This window comes from Rattus norvegicus, chromosome 3, assembly GCF_021556685.1.
Source record: "Rattus norvegicus strain SHRSP/BbbUtx chromosome 3, alternate assembly SHRSP_T2T, whole genome shotgun sequence".
In the NCBI taxonomy this organism is placed as follows: domain Eukaryota; kingdom Metazoa; phylum Chordata; class Mammalia; order Rodentia; family Muridae; genus Rattus; species Rattus norvegicus.
Window position 1 is genome coordinate 113,523,402 of NC_141536.1, and position 23,663 is coordinate 113,547,064.

General features: G+C 46.0%; 1 protein-coding gene across 1 annotated transcript in view; it reads left to right on the plus strand.

The window, feature by feature from the left end:
- Nucleotides 1–1,394: 1,394 nt before the first annotated feature.
- The window catches only part of Slc27a2 (solute carrier family 27 member 2), a 37,936-nt gene continuing 15,667 nt past the window's right edge, over nt 1,395–23,663 (plus strand). Inside the window, 4 exon segments of the mRNA NM_031736.2 lie at nt 1,395–2,664; nt 11,602–11,811; nt 14,896–15,054; nt 17,431–17,555. Coding sequence (NP_113924.2) covers nt 2,187–2,664; nt 11,602–11,811; nt 14,896–15,054; nt 17,431–17,555 — 972 coding nt within the window. The 5' untranslated portion in view covers nt 1,395–2,186.

Sequence of the window (23,663 nt, forward strand, 5' to 3'; positions counted from 1 at the left end):
TATCTAATTGCTGGGTTTACCAGTTCCTGCCTAATTCCTGTTTCTAATTGAGCCCCTTGGGCCTTATTTGCTTTCCCTTGTCACTCCTAACCTGAGGAACAGGAAGAAGGGGAGGGAGACATCTATGATAACAGAGCTTTCTGGGTAGAGAGCTTGAGGAAGGGATTTCAGGTCAGAAGGCTACACTGAAAGGGCTGAGAAGATGGCTCAGCAGGTAAAGATGTTTGCTGGGAAAGCTTGGTGCCTGAGCTGGACCCCCCAAACCTACATAAAGGGAGAAGAAAAACCCGCTCTACAAATGTAGTCCAATGACCACCACACACGTGCCATGCCACACCCTCGAAGTCACACGGGCACACCCGCTCACACACACAAACACACACACGAATAATAAACAACTTTTTTAAAGAGATGGAATGGGAAAAAAGAGCTGGCCCTGAGCATCACAGAAGGAAAAACTGTGCACACCAGCGAACCGTTCTGTGGTTAATACCATTGCCTTCTCCTCAGGGATGACGAAAGCCCTCCAACCCCTCCGGGAACTGATGTAACCATTCGCTGGATGATAGCTAGACCAGCAGTAGACAGACAGTCTGGACACAGGAAAGCGCGGCTTGAGGTGTAAAAGAGGTCAGACAGCTATAAGAGACTTTTTTTTAAGTAATGGAAATAAAAAGAAGATATGGACAGACACCTAGAAAATAGGAGGACAAAATAACACTGCGACTCATGGTGCTGAGAGAGTGGCTAACAGGCTCCGTTTTCAAATTTCACATATTACTAGGAATCCTTTGATCATAATATTTTTATTAATTCTTTGAGAACTTCACAGAGACACACAATGTATTTTGATCATATTCACACTCCTAACTACTTCCAGATCCAATCTCCACCTCTCTCCTTGATGCCCTCTTCTTTTTTCCAATATTCCAATTTGTACAGCGTGTGTGTGTGTGTGTGTGTGTGTGTGTGTGTGTGTGTACAGTAGGACTTTATCCATTTCAATAAGGTCGACCATATCGCTAAAGAAAACTGACTCTTCCTCCCTACCAGTCATTGCCTGTCAAAATAGCTCCAGGGCTTACATAGGAAACCACAGCTGCAGTGGGCATGACCAAGAATCGCCAACTTCCCTCTCTTGTCAGTGAACAAGCACGAAAGGATCATCTGAGAAGGACTCAAGTTTCAAAACTGTGATTGTCTTACAACAACACGGATAAGCACCCGAGACTGTGACAAGGAAGCACTTAGGTCCTGATCTTTACTTAGGTCCTGATCCTAAGGGGCACTAATACATAGATCAAATTTCTTGAAGAAATGACCTTTGAGATATGCCATCATTTATTTAGTTTGCTCTGTGTGTTTGCTTGGTAAATGTGTTGTCGAACTGAGTCCACAGTACTGCCGATGTTGGACAGAGGATCGCTTAACAGAACGAAATCTCAAAACAAATTAACAGGACCCGGTTGCTTGATTTCCCAAATCAGAAAAGGCTCGAAATGTCTAGAGGGGCTGACTGATGCAGCGGTGACCCGGACTGGAGACAGTTGGACGCGATCATCTCTGGTGCTTTTGTTCAACCTTGAAACCTTCGCCACAGGAGACTTGCCTGAGCAGAGAAGCAAACGTGGAGAAACAAAGAGAGATCTAGCGAAAAGCCTCTGGGACCAAGGAGGGGAGGTGGGACTCTGGGTTGGCGGTGGCACCTGCTGCCGGCTATTAATAATAGGGTCGCGATGCGTTTATAAGGTGTTTGATTAAACAAAGACTCTATGAGAGAAGAATAACTAGCAACAGCCCCACGTCTGAGTCGCCGCCTCCGACCTTTTTCAACGTGGGTTCTTTGGGCCGAGCGTCGTTTGCCGAGAACTAGATCTCACCTGACCCCAGACGCTGAAAACAAGCGCTGTGGCATCCTGGGCCACCCAAGCTGACAAGGGCGCGCCCCCTGAGCACACGAGGTGCCCCACGAGGGGGCGGGACCCACAGCCGTCCCGCCCGCACCGCGGTGTCCGCTGCGGGCACCTGCAGCCGAGCCGCCACCCGCAGTCGCAGCGCGTCCGGCGGCCGAACCCGGTCGTCAGCTCGTCAGCACCTGCTCTGCTTCTCTCCCGCCCGCCGCCGCGCTGCACGCCTCGAGCGCTCCCTCGGCCCCGGCGGGGACCGGGGACCCCGCAGCCACCGCCATGCTGCCTGTGCTCTACACCGGCCTGGCGGGGCTGCTGCTGCTGCCTCTGCTGCTCACCTGCTGCTGCCCCTACCTCCTCCAGGACGTGCGGTTCTTCCTGCAACTGGCCAACATGGCCCGGCAGGTGCGCAGCTACCGGCAGCGGCGACCCGTGCGCACCATCCTGCATGTCTTCTTGGAGCAAGCGCGCAAGACCCCGCACAAGCCCTTCCTGCTGTTTCGCGACGAGACGCTTACCTACGCCCAGGTAGACCGGCGCAGCAACCAAGTAGCGCGAGCGCTGCATGATCACCTGGGCCTGCGGCAGGGGGATTGCGTGGCCCTCTTCATGGGCAATGAGCCGGCCTACGTGTGGCTCTGGCTGGGACTGCTCAAACTGGGCTGTCCCATGGCGTGCCTCAACTACAACATCCGTGCCAAGTCTCTGCTACACTGCTTTCAGTGCTGCGGGGCGAAGGTGCTGCTGGCCTCCCCAGGTGAGCTGCAGACCGCCGGCCTTAACCCTAGGGGTGGGAGGGGGGACTCAATGCCTTGGTTTCGGGGTTGCAGTGTGGTAGGAGGCCGTAAGTGGGAAAAGAGGACAGTTCCAGGGGTACGACCTCATTGATAATCTTTAGAATCACTAGATGTAAAGTGGCCTGTCTTTCTAAGCACTATGTATGCTAACCTCTTCAGTCCTCCAGTGCGGGAGTCCAGAGTACCTGTAATACCTAACACGATATCGAATACCGAACCACTCGTTCTTGCGTTGTGTTGTTTAGAGATGACAAGAAAAAAAAATTCCACGTTCTGCACAAGGCTGTACCCACCCACCACACCACACCCCCCAATGTTAACCCAGGGGACCACTGCATATGCACAATGTTGTTTTTAATCCTCACAACACACAGAGCATATTATGGGGTTTCTAAGTGCAGCCCAGCGATCCAACGCTTCACATCCACCGTCTAAAGAAGACTTGGGGTTATCCAGGGGGATCCACTTATAAATCCTTTACTCCAATCAGAACTTAAAACATTTACATTAAAATTCAGAGGGCCTTGGATGAGAACTACAGTGGATTCAGGCTTTAGTCCTTGGTAGACTTGCAGTCATGGGAAAGTCACTTCCTGTCTCCATCCCTTCACTTCCTCAGCTCCTAACAGTCTCTGAACACCCTCACCCGGGCTGCTTCTCACAGTCAGTAAGGAGAGGCCTAACCAGGGTAAGGTAGAAAGACATCAGTAACAATACAGGAGAGAAGGGAATCCAGAAGTCCCAACTCTGGGATGCCCATCTGTGCCAAACACTCTAATAGATGGTTTTAATACTCTGATAAATTTAAAATCTCACCTCCATTGTATGATTGAGGAAACAGGCAAATTTTTCTAGCCTAGCTCCATCTTCAAAGACCACATTTCTTATATAGTGCAATCCTCTACACAGATGTACGCTTTAGAGCTTCAGAGAGTCAAGAGTCTATCTGCTCTGCCCTTCACTCCATCGCTCAGGAAACTGAGACAAGCCAAGCAGTTTGCCTAGTCCCCCCAAAAATCTAAATGTCCATTTACTTCTAAGAAACCAGGAAATGTATAAACCTGTTGCCTGTGACATAAAATACGTAATATGAAAATCAGAGGCTTCAAACTAAAGTTTAAAAGTAGAGGGATGTGGGTTGGGGATTTAGCTCAGTGGTAGAGCGCTTGCCTAGCAAGCGCAAGGCCCTGGGTTCTGTCCCCAGCTCCGGAAAAAAAAAAAAGTAGAGGGATGATCTTAAAGGCAGCAAATTATGCAAAAGGCCTAGCCCTGCAAAGACACTTCCCAACACTCTCTAAAGACTTCACCCTTCAGAACTGGAAGGCCATCAAAACCCTGTTCTGCTGCCAGCTTTCTCAGAGCGAAGTTATTAATACAGTGACCTGTGTGACACCTGAGGAAGCACTTCAACATCTCCTTAGACTCCCCTGCTCCACTTGGGGGAACTTCATAGGCCTTACAGTTTAACTGACAGAGACTGAAGTTTAAATGACTAATGAGTTTGGCTTTTGTAATGAAGTCAGAGACACAACTACCTAGAGGTTGGGTATCCCTGGTCTGAACTGCTCAAACCCAAAAGTGTCCAGATTTCATATTTTTTCAAATTTTGGAATTTTGGTGTATATATCATGGGCCACCTTATGGATGAAATCCAAGTCCAAAGAGTTTACTTGTGTTTCATATACACCATACTGCCTGAGCATGAAGGTAATTTTATACAGTGTACTTAATAATGTTGTATGAAAAACAAAGCTAATTGCTGTGGTGTTATACAATTATGGACTCACACACACACACACACACACACACGCACTCGCATATCCACACACATACTCACACACACAAAAGAATTCTGGAGCACTTTAACTTTCAAATTAGGGATGCTGGACAAGTACTTCCTGCCTGGTGCAGACAGTAGTGGCTTACCACAGGACACCGTGTTTACATGGAGAATATGGAGAATATACTGAGATTCCTACATTTAAGTCAGACTTGACCCTAACTTGCTAGGGGGCCTAAAGCTCTCACTAGCATTAAGATGGGACACAGCTTACAACCAAAATGTCCCTTTTTTTTCCTAAATCCCTGAGATTTCTTTCTACAAGACACAGAGTTGCACTCTGACCTGAAATAGTTCCTGAGAGAGAAAAACACAGAGTCCAAAGTTACATGTTTGGTAGCTGTGCCATGTGGAAATGTGCAAACTAACCTTTGAGAACAGTCACGTGTTTGAAAAACAGTTTCTTTCTCCAAATACCAGAGATACCTTTGTACATCATGCCCTCTGACCTGGAACAGTCTCTGAAAAAAGAACCAGAGTCCAAAGTAGACCTAGATGTGCTGGAGTGGAAAAGTATTGATTGGACTGATTCTTAGGATCGTCTGGTAGGTAAGGCAGGACCTTAGATGCTTGCCCAGGTCTCTGGATAGCAACGAGGACCTGGAGACACAGGCAGATTTTTCCTCCCACTTCCAGGGCACTTGTTTATTCTGATCAACCATCTGAGCTTGGTACAGACAGGTGAACTAGTTTTGTCTTGATATCTAATTAGCACATACAATTTCAGGTTTAAAATTTTAATTTCTGTTTAAAAATTGTTTTTGTATGCTGCGCATGGTGGTGCACACCTTTAATCTCAGCACTCAAAAGGCATCTGGGAATCCAAGGCTAACAATTTCCAGGTCAGCTAGAACTATGTCATAAGATTCTCTCTCAGGGGAAAAAAAAATATATGTTGATTCTCCCCTTCTGCTCTGATGTCCGTCTGATTCCCCTTGTCCCCTTTCACCACTGCTTCCGTGTCACTTGTGTTCTTCCCCCATCTTCAACTCTTTTTCCTCCTCTCGTGATCTTGTACACACACACACACACACACACACACACACACACACACACACACACACACACCGTAAGCTAGAACCCGAATGTGAGAGAGAACATATCATTTGTATCTTCCTGAGCCTGGATTGTCTCATTTAATACTCTCCAGTTCTATGCATTCTCTTGCAGATTGCAGACTTCAGTTTTCTTTACGGCTGAATAAAACTCTATTGTGTGTGAGTAGGTTTTCATTGTCCGCTCATCCAGCGATGGACTAGGCTGGCCCCAGTCCTTGCTATTGTGAATATTATAGCAGCGAGCAAGGAAGTTTAGGTGCTTTGTGAGTTGATGCCCAGGACAGGTAGATCTGGGTCCTATATTAGTTCTGTCTTCAATTTTTTGGAGAAAATCCATGCTGGTTTCCATAATGCCCTTTACAGGTTTGCATTCCCAGAAGCAGTGAATAAGGGTTCCTCTTTCCTCACATCCTGTCACAAAACCCTTCCCAGTAATTTCTGGTTGTCTGGGAAGAGACAACTTCGCTACTTCTTAACTGGGATACTCTTTCAACCTTGTTACTTTGTAAAAGGAAGTTATTACCAGAGTGGGTGATCTGTGTTAATATTGGTAAGTCTCTTGAATGCAGAAGGTCACTTTGGAGATGATGTGAGGAAAGAGGTAGCTGGAAGTATTCCTCTCCTGTCTCTTTGCTGTTGACTTCTGGATGAAGGTCAGTCTGCCTGGGATGAGAAGCAATCTGAAGGTAGCTCTAATTTGCATTTCCCTGATGGAGAAGTTGCTACCTGCTTTTTGGGATACTCGTTGACCACTTGTGCTTCTTCTTTCGAAACCCCTCCTCCCCCACCCCATCGTTGTGTTAGTCCCTGTGTTGATTGACGGGGTTGTGGCGTATCTAATTTTTGCAGTTGTTTACATATTCTAGATATGAGCCTCTTGTCCGAGGAAGCTGGCAAGGATCGTACCTATCCTGTAGGCTGTCTGTTCGCTCTGCTAGTGTTCTCCTTTGCTATGCAGAAACTTTCCTTTCCTACCGCCCCATTTGTTAGCTCCTGAGACTTAATTCCTTAGACTTAATTTGTTAATTCCTATGCCGTTGGCTTCCTGGTTGGAAAGCTCTTGCCTTTGTCTTGAAGTTCATTCGTCATCCAGCAGTTTTCTCCAACGGCTTCAGCGTTTTGGGTTTTAAACTACGGCCTCTTGATCCACTTTGAATTGTTTGTTTGTTTGTTTGTTTGTTTGTTTGTTTGTTTGTTTGTTTTTGAGCAAAATTAGAGCTATAGGTCTAATTTCATTCTTCTATAGATGGATATCCAATTTGTTTCAATAGCATCTATTGAACAGAATATCTTTTTCCAGCATATTTTTATACCTTTGTTAAAGCTTAGGTGGCCACAGCTGTGTGGATTTATTCTTGAGTCCTCTGTCCCATCCTGTTGGTCTGCATGTCTGTTCTGTGGCAGCGCCATGCTGCCTGTGTCACAGTGGCTCTGCAGTGTAATTTGAAGTCAGGTGTTGTGTGACACCTCCAGCAGCGTTCTTTCTGCAAAGAATTTACTTTGGTTATTTGTGGTCCTGGAGAGGTGAGCTTATTTCTGTATTTTAAATTTCAGCTTTTAAGCTGCTGAAAATTCTTGAACTCTTTGTTACAAAGTGCATATACATGGGCTGGAAAGTTGGATCCGTGGTTAAGAGCACTGGCTACTTTTTCAGAGGACCTGGGTTTGATTCCCAGTACTCCACGTGGCAACCCCAGTCCCAGAGGATCTGATGCAAAGACATAGATGTAAAAGAGATGTACAGTGGCCTTTGTCTTGAGAATTAACCCAGCCAGCTTGACTTTTAGAGACTCTTAAGGCTTACCAGGCTCAAGTCTGAAAAAAAAATATTTAGCTCCCAATTACTCCTTCAAAATTCTCTGTATGTAAAGAAAATCAAGGTTCATGATCGCTTGCCTAAGTTGTTGCTCAGAGGATGTGGTTTTTCTCTGTGTTGTACATTCCAGGAGTCTTCCCCTTGGCAGAGTATAATCTCATTAACCACGTGGAAAAACATTATCTTCAGGAAGATAAACCTGTCAGTGTTGAAGCTGACAGAAGACAATGTTCCTAGCAAGTGGTTTTCACACAGCAAACCAAACACAGAATATAGATAGAACGGGAAATCTCATTTATTCTCATTCTCTCGCTTCCTCTCTCTCTCTCTCTACCCCCTTCCCGGACATGTGTGGTAGGTATGTGGTATGTGGTATTGGCTGTTCCCTTCCACCACTCTGCCTTGTTCCCCTGGAGAAGTTTAAACTTGGAAATTATTGGCTGGCAGCAAGCAAGCCAGAGACATCCTCCTGTCTCCACCCCCACCCCCTTCCCTGAAGCTCTGGGGTTATAGGAGTGAATGGGACTATGTCTGCCTTGTATGTGGATGCTGGGATCTACACTCTAGCCTTCTCACTAAGACAGCAAGCACCCTTAACCATGCACCCATCTCCCCAGCCCACCATCCCGTGTATCCTACCACCTAGTGCATACTGCTTTCTCTGGGAGTGTATCCCCTCTACCGTGTAAACCAAGGAGGCTCTGACAGATGTGCTCCACGGCCTTCAGGCTTCATCTTTTCCTTCCCGAGCTTTCAGTAAGGCTTGACTTGCTCTGTCCATCAGGATGCACAGTAATTGCCTTATTACTCATATCCGAAGTCCACATACTTGAACACATGCAGAGCAAGTCAAGAGAACACCCTCTCCAACAAGGTAGAGACTTGTTCCAGGACCTGCTTTAGCTAAAGAGAGTTAATACACACAGACACACACACACACACACACACACACACACACACACACACACACACACACACCAGTCGACGGCTCTCCTTGAGGGAGCCAGTCTAACTAGCTAATGGGAAAGCTTAGAGGCAGGGGTCAGCTCCCTTAATTTGAGACAATGCTATGGGCCCATGTCAGGCCCAAACGAGGACCTGCTGGGGAGGCCACTGATGTGCTGTATTGGTTCAACTTCTCTATCTAGTTTACTTCCCTCTGGTCACCTCACAGCATGCCCTACACAGACTTCAGCTTCCCATTCCAGAGGACCTTAGACTATGACAAATACAAGTATTTGAGATTTTTGTGTCCTAGTTGGTTGTCATATAGCTAACAGACAACATTCACACATGGAAATTTATATTTCAGTCTTCATATCAGTAGCTATAACCTAAGGGAGGAAAGACTTCTCTAGTAAGGTAAGCAAGACCCTGGAACCTCAAGGCGACACCCACCTAAGTCATAGCGGGCCGGGGTAATGACCACTCCTTCTGTCATAGGAAAGGATCACAGACCAAGTGTCTGCCAAGAGCGCCAGATGCAGAAGTCGTTGCATTCCATTTTAATAAAGTCTTATCCACTCAAAGTATCCCAAGTTGCAAATCCTTTTAAGTAAGCAGTTTCGACTTGTCCCTAGCCTTCTGCACAGATGCACTCCTTTGTACGAGACGTTATGATTCCTTAACTGGAGGATTTCACATTAACTAGAATTGCATCTTGTCACACTGTGTACTAAACATCCTGAAACAAGTATTCTCAGACCTATGTGAGAGCCAGAGAAGAGAGCAACGAACTTTACAAAGTAAAGGCAGCAAGAGACTTACCCCCTGCGCTGCCTTGAAGGAGGACCAGGGATTTTTAGGTGACAGGGGTGAACGACCATTTTTAAGCAGGTGGAATGGCCTGGACAAAGTTATTAAATGCAAGCAGGCTTAACATGGGCTTCACGTGGATCATGTGAGTAGAGGCCAGGGGCAGAGGACAGTCAGAGATGGCATAAGAAAGGCCAGCAGGGATGAGATTGAGTTCCTCCCATCAAGGAGAGTGTGCTCCATTAGAGGAACTGTGCGGGCCCTGAAGAACGGTGAATGGGGGGCACTGGACACTGAGCAGTAGTGAAGCAGATGTCACTGGAATCAGAGAGGAGTTGACAGCGAGGGGACAGGCTAAGAAGCAATTGCTTGTCAACTCTAGTTCCAAGGAGTCTTACCCTCTTCCAGCCTCTACAACAGCAGGCATGCATGCGAGCAAAACATCCAACACATAAAATAATAATAAGTAAGTCTTTTTAAAATAATATGTATGTATTTACTTCAGTTATTACGATTCAAGACAGTTCAGCCTAAAAGATATTTCATTTTGTAGATTAAGGGCAGGATATCAAAGTAGCAGGTGTGAAATAAACTCTGCTAATTAAGTCAGAACTGTTTTTTAACTCAACCCATGGAAAAGTAGATTTTTCTGTGACACCTATACTCACATGTGATTCAGACTTTACAACAATAGTGACCTTTATGTGTGGTATGTTCTGGAAATGCCTGTTGGTGCTTCCGTGTACCGAAACTGTTTGGGTTTTTGCCCAGTGTTCATTTCTGTGATATCTTCTCAAACCATCAGCGGAGCTCATGGAACCATCAGGACTCAACTTTAATTCCTTCAGATATTGGAATCGTGGGGGCAGGGTGTGAGTGTCTGTGTGTGTGTGTGTGTGTGTGTGTGTGTGTGTGTGTGCGCCTGTCTGTGTCTGTCAGTGTCTGTGTCTGTGTGAGTGTCTGTGTCTGTCAGTGTCTGTGTCTGTGTGAGTGTCTGTGTCTGTGTGTCTCTGTGTGAGTATCTGTGTCTGTGTGTCTCTGTGTGAGTGTCTGTGTGTGGGGTGTGTGTGTGTGTGTGTGTGTGTGTGTGTGCGCGCCTGTCTGTGTCTGTCAGTGTCTGTGTCTGTGTGAGTGTCTGTGTCTGTCAGTGTCTGTGTCTGTGTGAGTGTCTGTGTCTGTGTGTCTCTGTGTGAGTATCTGTGTCTGTGTGTCTCTGTGTGAGTGTCTGTGTGTGGGGTGTGTGTGTGTGTGTGTGTGTGTGTGTGTGTGTGTGTGTGGGCGCGCACGCGCACGCGCCTGTCTGTGTCTGTCAGTGTCTGTGTCTGTGTGAGTCTCTGTGTCTGTGTGTCTCTGTGTGAGTGTCTGTGTGTGTGTGTGTGTGTGTGTGTGCCTGTCTGTGTCTGTCAGTGTCTATATGTGTCTGTGTGAGTGTCTGTGTCTGTGTGTGTCTCTATGTGTCTCTGTGTGAGTGTCTGTGTCTGTGGGGGGGTGTGTTTGTGTCTGTCAGTGTCTCTGTGTGTGTCTGTGTGTGTGTATTTGTGTGTCTGTCAGTGTCTCTGTGTGTGTCTGTGTGTGTGTATTTGTGTGTCTGTCAGTGTCTCTGTGTGTGTGGGTGTGCTTGTGTCTATCTGTGTGTGTGTCTCTGTATGTGTCTGTCAGTGTGTGTGGTTTTGTATGTCTGTGTGTGTTTGTGTGTCTGTGAGTGGGTGTGCTTCTGTGTTTGTGTGCATGTGTGTGTTTGTGTGTCTGTCAGTGTCTGTGTGTCTGTGTGTGTGTTTGTATGTCTGTGTGTGTGTAGGTGTGTTTGTGTCTGTCAGCGTTTTGTGTGTCTGTATGTGTTTGTGTGTCTGTGGGTGTATTTGTATGTGTCTGTGTGTGTTTGTGTGTCTGTGAGTGGGTGTGCTTGTGTGTTTGTGTGCATGTGTGTGTTTGTGTGTCTGTCAGTGTCTGTGTGTCTGTGTGTGTGTTTGTATGTCTGTGTGTGTGTGTAGGTGTGTTTGTGTCTGTCAGTGTTTTGTGTATCTGTATGTGTTTGTGTGTCTGTTTGTGGGTGTATTTGTATGTGTCTGTGTGTCTGTGTGTCTGTGTCCATGTGTCTGTGTGTTTGCTTTCAAATGCATCAAGTTCCATACTAAAATGAGGAACTACTGAGGCATGGCTGTACATGCCTTCAATCCCACCACTGGAGAGGCAGAAACAGGTGGATCGCTGAGAGTTTGAGGTCAGCCTGGTCTACATATGGAGTTCCAGGACAACCAGTACTACATAGTGGGACCCTGTCTTAAAAAATTCATAACTATAAGTATCACTTGTATCAATGCATTTTTAGAAAAATAAAGGTTGCTGCAAAGCATCGTGAAGTTTATGGGCCTCGGCGCACGCCTAATCAGCTAACGTGGTTTGCTTGGATTTCTCTCACCAACTTAAGAGCTACACGAAGCTGTCGAGGAGGTTCTTCCAACCCTGAAAAAGGAGGGCGTGTCCGTCTTCTACGTAAGCAGAACTTCTAACACTAATGGCGTGGACACAGTACTGGACAAAGTAGACGGGGTGTCGGCGGACCCCATCCCGGAGTCGTGGAGGTCTGAAGTCACGTTCACCACACCCGCAGTCTACATATATACTTCGGGCACCACAGGTAAATAAGAGAGGATTTCCAAGATCCGGGCCTGCCCTGAAGGAGCTAACCACTGGCCTGACCTTTTAAATGCTGTTTCTGTAGGAAAACTTGTCAGATAACTAATACTTCAGGGAATTCACATCACCCACGAGCACTGTGTAATCACATGTGATCCCATTGGCTTTTCCCCAGCTCTACACACACCCAGTCGTTTGCCCTAAAACACACAAACAGGTAACTAATAACTAGAAAAAAATAGTTGCGATAAGGTCCTGAACGGGCTGTTAGAAGTTTTTAGTGCTTATTGTATTTTGTTCCTTTGATATCCAGAGCCCATCTATAACATGTGATCAATATAAACAAGGACACACCAGAGGATAACTATGGGGTGATGCGTGAATGTTTAGGCTGGTTTTTCCCGTGCAATATTGATGTAGAGTGAGCCAGGCACAGGGCCTGAAACACTGTATGTCAGTCATCACGTGCACACTAGCGTGTTGTGGATGATCGAGAAGCATTGCAGTGTCTGCCACTTGAAACTAGCAATGTCCATGTCACTGTAGTCCACATTCTTCAAGGGGCTCAAAGCCATCCCTCATTCAGCACTCCCTGCCCTTCAGTCTGCCCGTTCCGTAGGCTCAGAGACTTATAAAGAGATCCAGGACTTCCCAGGACAAGAAGTAAAGTATCAAGACTCACCTTCTGGGCTAACTCCAAACTCATACACTTAAGGTGGTAACACCCTCTCTCTAATTCGTGTAATAAATATTCAGAATCTGCCTATCAAAAGCCTGGGAAACTGTTGCCAAAATGTAACAAACTGAAGCCTCTGGGTTGTGTGGGAAAGAGGGCAGGAAGCCAGGCCCACGTGCTGATAGTGATGACCCTTCTTACTATGCTAGGAAATTAAATTATGAGTCATGTATGCATCCTCCTTGCTAACTAATCAAAGGTTAAGACTGAAAGGTTGGTTGAGCCCATATCTCAACACCAGCCCACAGAGTCTCAGTCCTTTGTTCCAACAGAGCCTCAGTAGCCATTGGACAGATCGCAGTGGCTAAGCCTCAGTTTAACGTGAACGTAGGCGTCTCTTCACGCTGTCATTTTTTTTTTTACTGAATATTTCCCTTAAGTAGATAACATTAAGAAGCCTGGGGTTAAAGCCTATGCCAGTAATATGCTGTGTATAATATTGTATTTATCAAAAGTTCAAAACCAACATGCCAACAGAAAGGTGGCACAAGATGTCCACTGCACACAGACACTGCCTTAATACATGGGACGTCTACTGTCATTTCATAGGAATATTGGAATGTTTAGATGGGCCCGTAAACTTTTATTATAACTGGGATGAAATGAGCTTTGGGTGAGTAATGGGGAAAGGCAATCCTAACACTGAAAAGTGTAGAGCCTCTCCATGGTGCGTGTTTTGTCGAGGAAATGGGAAAGTGTCTAGGGGTGTTTCCTAGCACTCCAAAAATTAATTCCATAATTCAGCCTTGATAGTTAACAGGAAAGCAGAGTGACTGGTGTTGATTTTACTGTTTGCTTTACCTGTGGATGAGATGTTTTCATATTACTCTTATCTAAGGTAATTTAATGAGTCCATTTAAGCACTTAGAGAGCAAAATGTTTCCCCTATCCCTCAAAGGAAATCGGCAGCCCAAAATGATGTAATGGTTACAAAATCTTCTTCTTGATTGATCAGTGTAAAATCTTAAGTTACTGAAAGTGCTCAAAGCACAGACAATGAATCCTTTTAAAAACGCAGCTCAGAACTTTCACTACTCAAACGAGTCTTTTCTGTGGTGAGTACGATCGGTCTACTGACGGTTCCCTCTATTCCTAATGTTAGTGTAGAGTGGGGTGTTGCCATAGGTCCGGCGTCCTGCGGCACTGGTAAATGAACTGGGAATTGTGTTTACTGTGATAGGTTGCTTGCTGACCACAGAATGAACTGTTGCATGGGGCAGTGCATGGCCGCAGAGACCTGCCTTCCTCCTCACAGAGTCGCCTTAAGCTCAAGCCCAGCCCCTGAGTAGGTAAACCGTCCCTGAGGCGTATTGAAACCATACTGTTAAAAGAACACCTTTTTAATTGTGCAAATTATTGTTAAGAAAACTCAAGTGTGCTTACTTAGTTTGGCACACTAAAGCCACAGTAAGCACCATTTACACTTCTCAGAGTGGCGCAAGGCCCAAGGTTGGCGCTTTCGTTGGCACGGCTATGAGGAAGCATTCTCATGTTTTACAGGCCAGGGGTCAGAGCTGGCAATGTACCGTTTATGTACTCAGATTACAGAGACATGCTTTTCAGTCCTGCGGCATCGTTCGTGCTGTGAGTTGCCATGTGAACAAGGTGGTTCACAATGGCATCACTTGAGTTAGCAAAATCGTATAAACAAATCATAACATTCTCATATGACAGAAATGAAGAAATAAAGGCTGGATACGTGAGGGACATCTATAAATGTGAGCAGATCTCCCCCCGCCCCACAAAAAAAGTGCACCATCCTTGTGTTTTGAATGGAATTGGCAAATGAAACGGATTAGTTTTTTTGCACTGTCAAGTCTCCGAAAATTGGCTTTCTCATCAATTGGATTGGACAATGTCATTTGCTTTAATCTCTTAAATTGAAATTTATGAGAATGCCTTAGAAAGTAGTAAGCCCGGAGTAAGGATCCAGCCTCTTCAGATTAGTACTATGTCACCTGCCTCCCTTGGGACTCAGCAGAGAACCAAATGCAGCTTCTACATGTTCTTAGGACAGGCCACCATTAAAGCTTTGTGTATATGTGCAGTACATGTTCTTAGGACAGGCCACCATTAAGGCCTTGTGTATATGTGCAGTTGCATCCCGCACACTAGCAGAGATGGGTTAGCACAGCAATGACCACATGACCCTGCAAAACCTAAAATATTTACTCTCTGGTGCTTTTCAGCATTAAAAGCCACACACGCCCATGTCTGACTGCTCACCCCCACCCGCCCCCACCTTCACACAATTCTCCCAGCACGGTGTGAGGGAATTTTATACACCAGATCTCCCTCCTGTAATGGCCAACCTGGCTCACCGATGCCTTCCCTCCTGTCTCTGCAAAGGTCTTCCAAAGGCTGCAACCATTAATCACCATCGCCTCTGGTATGGGACCAGCCTTGCCCTGAGGTCCGGAATTAAGGCTCATGACGTCATCTACACCACCATGCCCCTGTACCACAGCGCGGCGCTCATGATTGGCCTCCACGGATGCATTGTGGTTGGTAAGTTCAATTTCTCTGCAGGTATCAGCAGTTGACACACACGTCTGCTCACAGGGAAAAACAAATCTAGCTACTATCCCATCCACCAGAGACAGTATTTACTTCTGCATTGACTACAAAGCCTTATGGCTCACATGTCATGAGAAAGCACCTAAAATAATTCCTATCTCCCTGTGCCCTAATTGTTCAATATATCTAGGAAGAAATTCCTGTGAAATGATTTATGCCTTGCCTTCACCCAGGTTGAAACACCAGATTCTTAGATTCTGTACATCACTTTCCAGTGTCAGGAGCTTGCCCATCACCTCTGCCAGCATCTGACTGAAGCTTCTCTCACCGTTGTCCTTTCTTTGTCCATCCTTACTTCCAGTTTCCTGGTGTTAGTCGGCATAACTGCCCTGCCGTCAGCTCCTCTTTCCTTCTCTAACGTCACCATCCAAATAGGAGTTGGCATCGTCTGTCCCTTCGGGAGAGCTTACATTGCTTTTACTCATGGAGGTTCAGCCCCATAGTCCCCTCTTTGAAAAAACTATTCCTTATTCTTTCACCGAAGTAGATAACTTGACTTTCCTCCCATGTGACATTTCATTTTAAATAAGCCTTGGAAATAAAGAGTTATTGGAAATAAAATATATAGCACACATAATAACGTGTGTGTGTGAATGTTTGTGAGTCTATGTGTGTGTGAGTGTGTGTGTGTGAATGTGAGTCTGAGTGTGTGTGTGTGAATGTTTGTGAGTCTATGTGTGTGTGTGTGAATGTGAGTCTGTGTGTGTGAATGTTTGTGAGTCTGTGTGTGTGTGAATGTGAGTCTGTGTGTGTGAATGTTTGTGAGTCTATGTGTGTGTGAGTGTGTATGTGTGAGTGTGTGAGTGTGTGTGTGTGAATGTGAGTCTGTGTGTGTGTGAGTCTGTGTGTGAGTGTGTATGTGTGTGAGTGTGTGTGTGAGTGTGTATGTGTGAGTGTGTGAGTGTGTGTGTGTGAATGTCTGTGTGTGTGAGTCTATGTGTGTGAGTATGTATGTGTGAGTGTGTGTGTGAATGTTTGTGAGTCTGTGTGTGTGTGTGTGTGTGTTTGTGAGTGTATGTTTGTGAGTCTGAGCTTTGGTGGGATAGTGTTAAAGGCAGGGCATTTAGAAGTGTTAGGCCATGCATGTGGAGCTTCTGAACACTGGATTGGTTCCCTGATAAGCAGGTAGGATAGACAGTCTCCTCAATGGCTCTGCCATTCCCCTTAAGAGGGTGTGTCTCCACATGATGGCTGTTCCCACACAAAAAAGTGTCCTTGCTAGACACTGGATTTGCTGCTGCCTTGCTTTTGAACCTCCAAAACCGGGAGAAATTATTTTTTGTTTAAGTTAGCCTGTGATCTTTTTTTTGTTGTTGTTGTTGTTTTTTGTTTGTTCATGTTTGTTTGTTTTTATAGCAGCTTGAACTAAAACTCTTAGCCCTAGCATCAACTCGGAAGTCCTTTGCCTGGCAACCACCCCGCCCTTCAGGGGCAAGGCTGCCGAGCATGAGGCCTGCGACTGGATCTGCCAGAAGAGAGTGGTCTGGGCCTCCAAAGCAGGCAAATAGTGCCTTCGACAACACAGACTCAGGAGGAAGGAGTTTTGAAAGCCTCTTCCCAACACTAGTCTTTGCTATATTTGGGAGTAAAGATAAGCGACTAACTTGGAAAGTGTGCGTGGGCTTCCTGTCGCCAGAAGCTCAATGGCTCCCAGCACCACAGAAGCTCAATGGCTCCCAGCACCACAGATCCGTTTTCTCGTTGTTCTGGAAGTCGGGAGCCCTAAGCCAGCTGTCTCCAGCCAGGCTGCATTCCCTCTGGATGCTGAAGATCCGTGTCCTGGTCTCCTCCACATTTGGGGGCTGCCTGAATTCCTTGACTCATGCTCCCTTCTTTCATCTTCAAAGCATGCCCTCCAACTCCCCCTTTGACGTTTTCCCCTCTTTAAAGACCCTTACGATTGGGTAAGGAGATGATCGTCTGGGAAAATCTGACCACCTCCTGACCCTTGACTAAATCACATAAGCTCATGCTTTGCCCCACAAGGCCATAAAGTCATGGCTCTCGTGGTAGGTCTTTCTTTCTTCTATTCCTCCTTTCCCCTTCCCCTCCTTCTTCCCCCCTCTCCCTCCCCCTTCCCAGGATGCCTTCTCCTCTCCCCCATCTCATAAACCTCATTTGACCAACAGGTGATATTAGAATGATTCCCCACTCATCTTCTCCTCTTCCATATATTGGAAGCTCACACGGGTGATAATAAGTCCTCCTTATGCTTCCCGTTAAATATAAGAGGTGCTCAGCATGTGTTTGATCCAACTCATTTTTAATTTCCTAATTGGAGAGGCGTTTTCTGTGCCTTTTCTATAGGGGCTACATTTGCTTTGCGGAGCAAATTTTCAGCCAGCCAGTTTTGGGACGACTGCAGGAAATACAACGCCACTGTCATTCAGTACATCGGTGAACTGCTTCGGTACCTCTGCAACACGCCCCAGGTAACACGCCCCGTGCTGCAGTGTCTTCGAAATCAGTAAGATAGCCAAGACTCCTGGGATTGTGTCAGGCCTCTGCTGGCCCATCTATCTCAGTTCTCTGTTTAGATGACGGTTGTTGTCATAGTGACACGCCTGATAACACACTTACCATTGGGAGGACCCTGATGGGGAACAGTGACGGGTAATTTTATTGCAATTGTTATGTGTCTTGTTTCATGTTCTTGCACCTTTCCCTTCCCAGGCCCTGTTTCCTTCCTGCTTGTGAAAAGCCACTGCCAGTCCCCCTTTGAGTCAGTCATCCTTCTCCTGTCTCTGAATCTGTCACTCATGCTTCCCCCTCCAAGCTTCCTCTCCTCACTCAGTCCAGCTCTGCCCAAATGCCTGTTTAGTTCACTGGGACCCCTCCTACCAATATCCAAGCCCGCCCATCGAGCCCGCCCATCGAGCCCGCCCATCGAGCCCGCCCATCGAGCCCGCCCATCCTTATGCTCTTCCTACCTTCTCTTGATTATGTATCTTTTTATTAGTCTTGTCTCCTCAACATTCCTTACCCTCCCTTCCACCAAAGCCATTTAGAAAACTTGGATTTGATGCTATTTAGTGAGTAGATCTACCCCCAGCTTTGAAACAAGCAAATCAAATCTGTTCAAGGTAATTCAAAGGGTCTTATGTCCACCACCCTTGGATCTATCTGGACACCTTGGCAGGGTGTCAGGTAGTCATAAGAACTCCCCTGCACCGTCCCTGGTGGTTACCTTGGTACCCGATCAGGGTTTCTTAACATTGCTGCTGTTGCTGCTGCTACTGGTTGGGACCTGCTGAGTTTTGGCTTTGTGGACTTATTCCGTCCCAGGCAGGATGTTTAGTGGCATCTCTGACCTTCATTTCCAAAATACCAGTCGTAGCCTCCCCTTGTGCTAGCCCATGATAATTACAGTGTCTGCAGATACTGCCAAATGGCCCCCTTTGTCGAGAACCACTTGACTGAACGGTAGAGTACATCCTCCAGATTGTAAATCCTTTAAGCTGTTCGGTCAACAAAACTCACATGGAATTGATCAATCGCCATCAGTAAGCATCTGCTCCGCTCGACTTCCATATCTACTTGAGTCAACCTGGCAAAGAAAGATAAGAAAGATGAAAAGGAGCCTCCCAGTCCCCCTCCAAGCTTCCTCTCCTCACTCAGTCCAGCTCTGCCCAAATGCCTGTTCAGTTCACTGGGACCCCTCCTACCAATATCCAAGCCCGCCCATCGAGCCCGCCCATCGAGCCCGCCCATCGAGCCCGCCCATCGAGCCCGCCCATCGAGCCCGCCCATCGAGCCCGCCCATCGAGCCCGCCCATTCTTATGCTCTGTCTTATTGCTGCACCTCATGGCTCCTACCACATCTTCATACATGGAGAGTTGTTGTCTCTCAACCCTTCCCTCTAGTGAGATTGCATGCAAAGGCTTTTTCCCTGGTCCCCAGTATGGAGATTAGAAACCAGCATTCCAGGCGCCAACATATTCCGTTGACTGAACCTCTAAGTTCTTGCTGTGCGAGAAAAAAAATAAATGTTTACTTGACTTGAGGGGAGCTTTTTTTCCCCAAAATGTTCAGGCTTAGCATCCTTATTGTAATTTTTTTTTAATTCAACAGGCACGTAGAGGTCATAATTATCTATGGGCAGGGCCTTTTCCTAAGAGCATTTTCCACATCAGTGTTTCACCCGGTCCTCCAGACTACATCTAATCTATTAGTACCCAGACACATGCATGGGCCCTTCATCTTGGCCTTTCTTCTCTGCTGTAAAGCACCCCTTATCAGTTAGATGTCTCCTGGGGGATGTGCACTCTTCTGTTGGTTTTTAAAAGAGCCTACTTTGGTCTAGGGGAGATAAACATGCTTGTGTGTCCTGTTGCTCTTCAGGTGTACACGTACACACTTAGACCCTTCCTGTTTTCAACTAATGTTATCTCAAATGCTGGAAAACAATGGCGGTTTTTACACTTTCAAAACACTGTGTGCTGTGACGTGTGCTCTGTGTGTGGACCCTTGTCTAGAACTGGGTTCGGCTGCTCGGGGTTGCCCAAGCGCTACCTGTGCACAGATTACTTGTAAGCATTCTAAGGAATGAACCAAGTTATCTCAAAAGGCCCTCATAAAGGAATTTATAGGGTCTTTATAGATCATCCAGATTCTGTGCACTCGGGGAAAGGTTTAAGGAAGGTTTTACTGGCACCTATGCCTAGAGGTGAGCATACCTCACATACAAAAAAAAAAAATTTTTTTAAATAAAAGAATTGTAAGAACTTCTCAAAAACAAAGACTGGGTAAAACAAAACAAAACAAACTCTGCATCAGGAGTTGCCTCACTCTCAGGGCCACTAAGTAGTATAGGCTGTCCTTAGAGGGGCTGGCACCACCAACAGCCGAAGTACCAAGTCACAGGGTACTGACCAGGCAAACCAAACGACTCCCCTCGGGACATCATGGCTCATCCGGAGACTCCAGAGCAAACACTAAAAGGTGGAAACTGCCCTCTTCTTAACCACATGTAGCAGCTTTCCTAGTAGAGCAGAGGGCATGGAGAAGTGCTACCCCAGGGATAGCGCGTCAGGTCCTTGGAGCCAGCAGGCTTGTACCCTGACTCTGTCATTTGAGCAGTGTAGTGGACCTCTCAAAATGTCAGCTTCCCAGCAGCCAACACTGACATAATACTGTTTTCCCTTATACGGAGTCCGAAGACAAAATGAGATTGCAGACACAAAGCACATAGCGAAGAGTCTGTCACTAGTGAACGTCTTAACAAATGATAGCCACTACCAAAGCAAAGCTATTGACTGAGGTGGTGTGTGCTTATTTAGTTGAACCCCCTGTATCTGTTCTGCCCATCTTCCCTTGTAAAATCTGGGCCTTGCCCTGCAGGGCGTTCATTTGACACTGAAAAGATAGCTCTGCTTCACGTCTTCAGTGGGAAGTTTGACTACTCCTATGTGGTTGATGCAGTTGCCTAAAAACATTATCCTTCAAAAATATTTAATTTTTTTCCTTTTTAGATATATTTAATGTGTATGTGTGCTTTGCCTGCATGTTTGCCTGTATCACATGTGTGCCTGATGCCAGCAGAGATCAGAAGGGGAAACTGGATCCCCCAGAGCTGGAGTTACATATGGTTGTGAGCCACCATGTGAGTGCTGAGAACCAAACCTGGTTCTTCTGCAAGAGTAGCCAGCATTCCTTAAGGCAGAGACATCTCTTTGGCCCCCTCCTTTAGGAAAAGGGTATATATTAGTGCAAGAGGTTGCCAAAGCTGAATTCCAGCCCTCTAGTCAGGAACTAAGTGACATAAATGGTTCTCAATGAGATTCTGGTTCTCGATGAGATTCTGTGTATATGCTGGGGTGCAGGGGCAGGGGTGACCAGGGAGAGCAAAGAGAGAGGCAGGGAGGTATCCAGAAGCGGTCAGTCGGTCAGGGAGCCATGAGGAAAAGTCAAGATACCTGGTAGGAGCTGAGAGAAACAGTTGGAGAGCTGCAGGACCTCACGTTACCTCTCTGTTGATGTCTGCCCAGCTTTTAATACATGGTGGCCTCTCAGGCCTCTTCCAGCCTGAATCACCTGAATTCTGGTAGAAACAGAACAGAGTGGTGTGTGCCAGTACAGGGTGCAGAGTAAACAGAGGCAAAACAGGAGAAAGGAAGGAAGGAAGGAAGGAAGGAAGGAAGGAAGGAAGGAAGGAAGGAAGGAGAAAGAAAGAGAGAAAGAAAGAAAGAAAGAAAGAAAGAAAGAAAGAAAGAAAGGAAGGAAGGAAGGAAGGAAGGAAGGAGGAGAATCAGGAGGGTTGGCCAGTGACAATGACCTGTGACTGGCCCATGGACTTTCTCCATCGAGGCAGAGAAAAGTAGCTTCAGGTTATCTGGAAGAACATGAAAAGCATATTGAAGACGCCATCAAACTGCAAGCAGCTCTTCAGGAAGTGAGCAGAGTGTGCACCTTGGAGGAGGACATGACAAATGTGTGGTGGAACAGTCTCACATAGAAGGGTGAGGTGTGGGGGTTGGATCTGCAGGGGGTTGGGGATTGCTGGGAGGAGAAAGGCCTCTTGGGTAAAGCAGGAAGGTGGAGCCTCCCTTGTGTACAACACAGTAAGTGTTAAGAACATGGACTTAGGAATTTTTGAAGATATTGAAGACCTGTTGCCTCTTAGAATTTGCACAGAAATGAGGAAGCCAAGGAAGGAAAGTACAAGTTGCATTATCTAAAGAACTAAGAGAGGGCTAGACCAATGACTCAGCAGTTAAGTTCCATTTGGACCAGAGTTTAATACCCAGCATCCACATGATGGCTCACAACTACCTATAACTCCAGTTCCAGGAGTTCTGACACACTTTTCTATCCTCCTCTGGCACCAGGAATGCAAGTGATGCACATATACATGCAGGGATACTCACACATATCAAATAATCAAATATTACTTTAAAACCAAAAGATATTGCAACCTTGAACTACATAGAATAGAATTCTGAAAGATGGAGGGAACTAACGTGGTAGGTTCAAGGAAGGCGAAACCTAAGAGGTGAGTAACAGGATAAAATTCGGGGCACAGTGGGATCATTCTCTAAGAACATTTGAATTCTGACAGTAGCCCTGAAAATAAGGAGACAACAAGGTGTGATGCCCTCAGAATTCTAAGCAAAAGTTATGGCCCATCTAGAATTCTATACCCAGCTGTATTATCAATCTGTTTTACAATAAGAATATTTTCAAACTGGGCCTTGCTGCACAGTCCTGAAATCTAAGCTACTTGATTCAATGAATCAAGAGATAAAAATTTAAACATTTGGTTGGGGATTTAGCTCAGTGGTAGAGCGCAAGGCCCTGCGTTTGGTCCCCAGCTCCGAAAAAAAAAAAGAAAAAAAATTTAAACATTTATGTTAGAAAGGTAGCGATAAGAAAAACTCTTAAGAGAGCATCTTTCTCAGAGCTGTAAGCTAAGGGCAAAAGCGTTGAGACAGAGAAATGGAATGAATGCAGTATTCTTCATTCAATTTATTCATTTCAGTACTGGTTTTATGCTGTATATTCTTTTTTCTCCCCCTTTCATTTTATTCTTCTTTCCCTTTCTTCTTTCCCTTCCTTCCTTTATTCCTCCCTTCCTTTTTTCTTTCTTTTTTTCTTTCTTTTCTTTAGACAGAGCCTCATGTGTCTGGCCTCAAACTAGCAAGTTCAAGGCTGACCTTGAACTTCTTATCCCTGTGCCTCTGAAAAGAGTAATATCTGAAGCCAAATTGTGTGTATTTGATTTTTGGAACAACTCCTTTTGCTATCTTTGTGACCCTGGGCTGTTCACTGTAAGTTTTCCAAGGCTCTGTTTCTTCATTAGAAATATGCGATAAATACTTTATGATCTGTCTTGTCTGGTGTGTTTTGGAAACCTTAGTAATGCAATACAGGCCAAAGGCTGACATACAGACAAGCCCTTGGTGAAAACATTTTGCTTGCTTTAATTTTCTGGTTCTCTGCATTCCTCCCAGGACACCCTGACCTCTTACCTTTGACTAGTCACTAAATCCCAGTGGGAACCTACACCCCAGGTGTGTTTGTGTGCCTCATCTCAGCTCCAAAGTGAAGACAGTAGAGAAATGATAGCGAAAATGACCCACAAGTCCATTCCTTAGGGAAGTGGTATCGGTGGTAAAGATGTACCATGTCCCCCAAGGAAGGGAGAGCATGCATGAGCGACACACCACTCTCAGCTACTGACAAGCAAAAGACAAAAGTAAAAATGGAGCCTCTTAGAAGTTCCCAGATCTCATTTGCTTCAGGAACCTTAATCCGTTCTGCTAATGTAATAGGATCCCTGGGCTGTACTGTGAAAACTGAGCCCATGGCATTGTGATTGCAAACCCAGCTACCTGTCACGCACAGGTGTCTTGCTGCACCTGTAAGGCTGGCCAACTGCCCACACACCTAGGCATCTGCACCCTTAGCTCTGCCCTTGTGTGGATGCCCCAACCAGAGGCTGCTGAACATTCCCTGGTGGGAGTTACTTATCTAAACACAGGATTATGCTGTATGCAAAACACAGGCCCAGAGGATTCAGATACATTTGATCTCCAAGGAA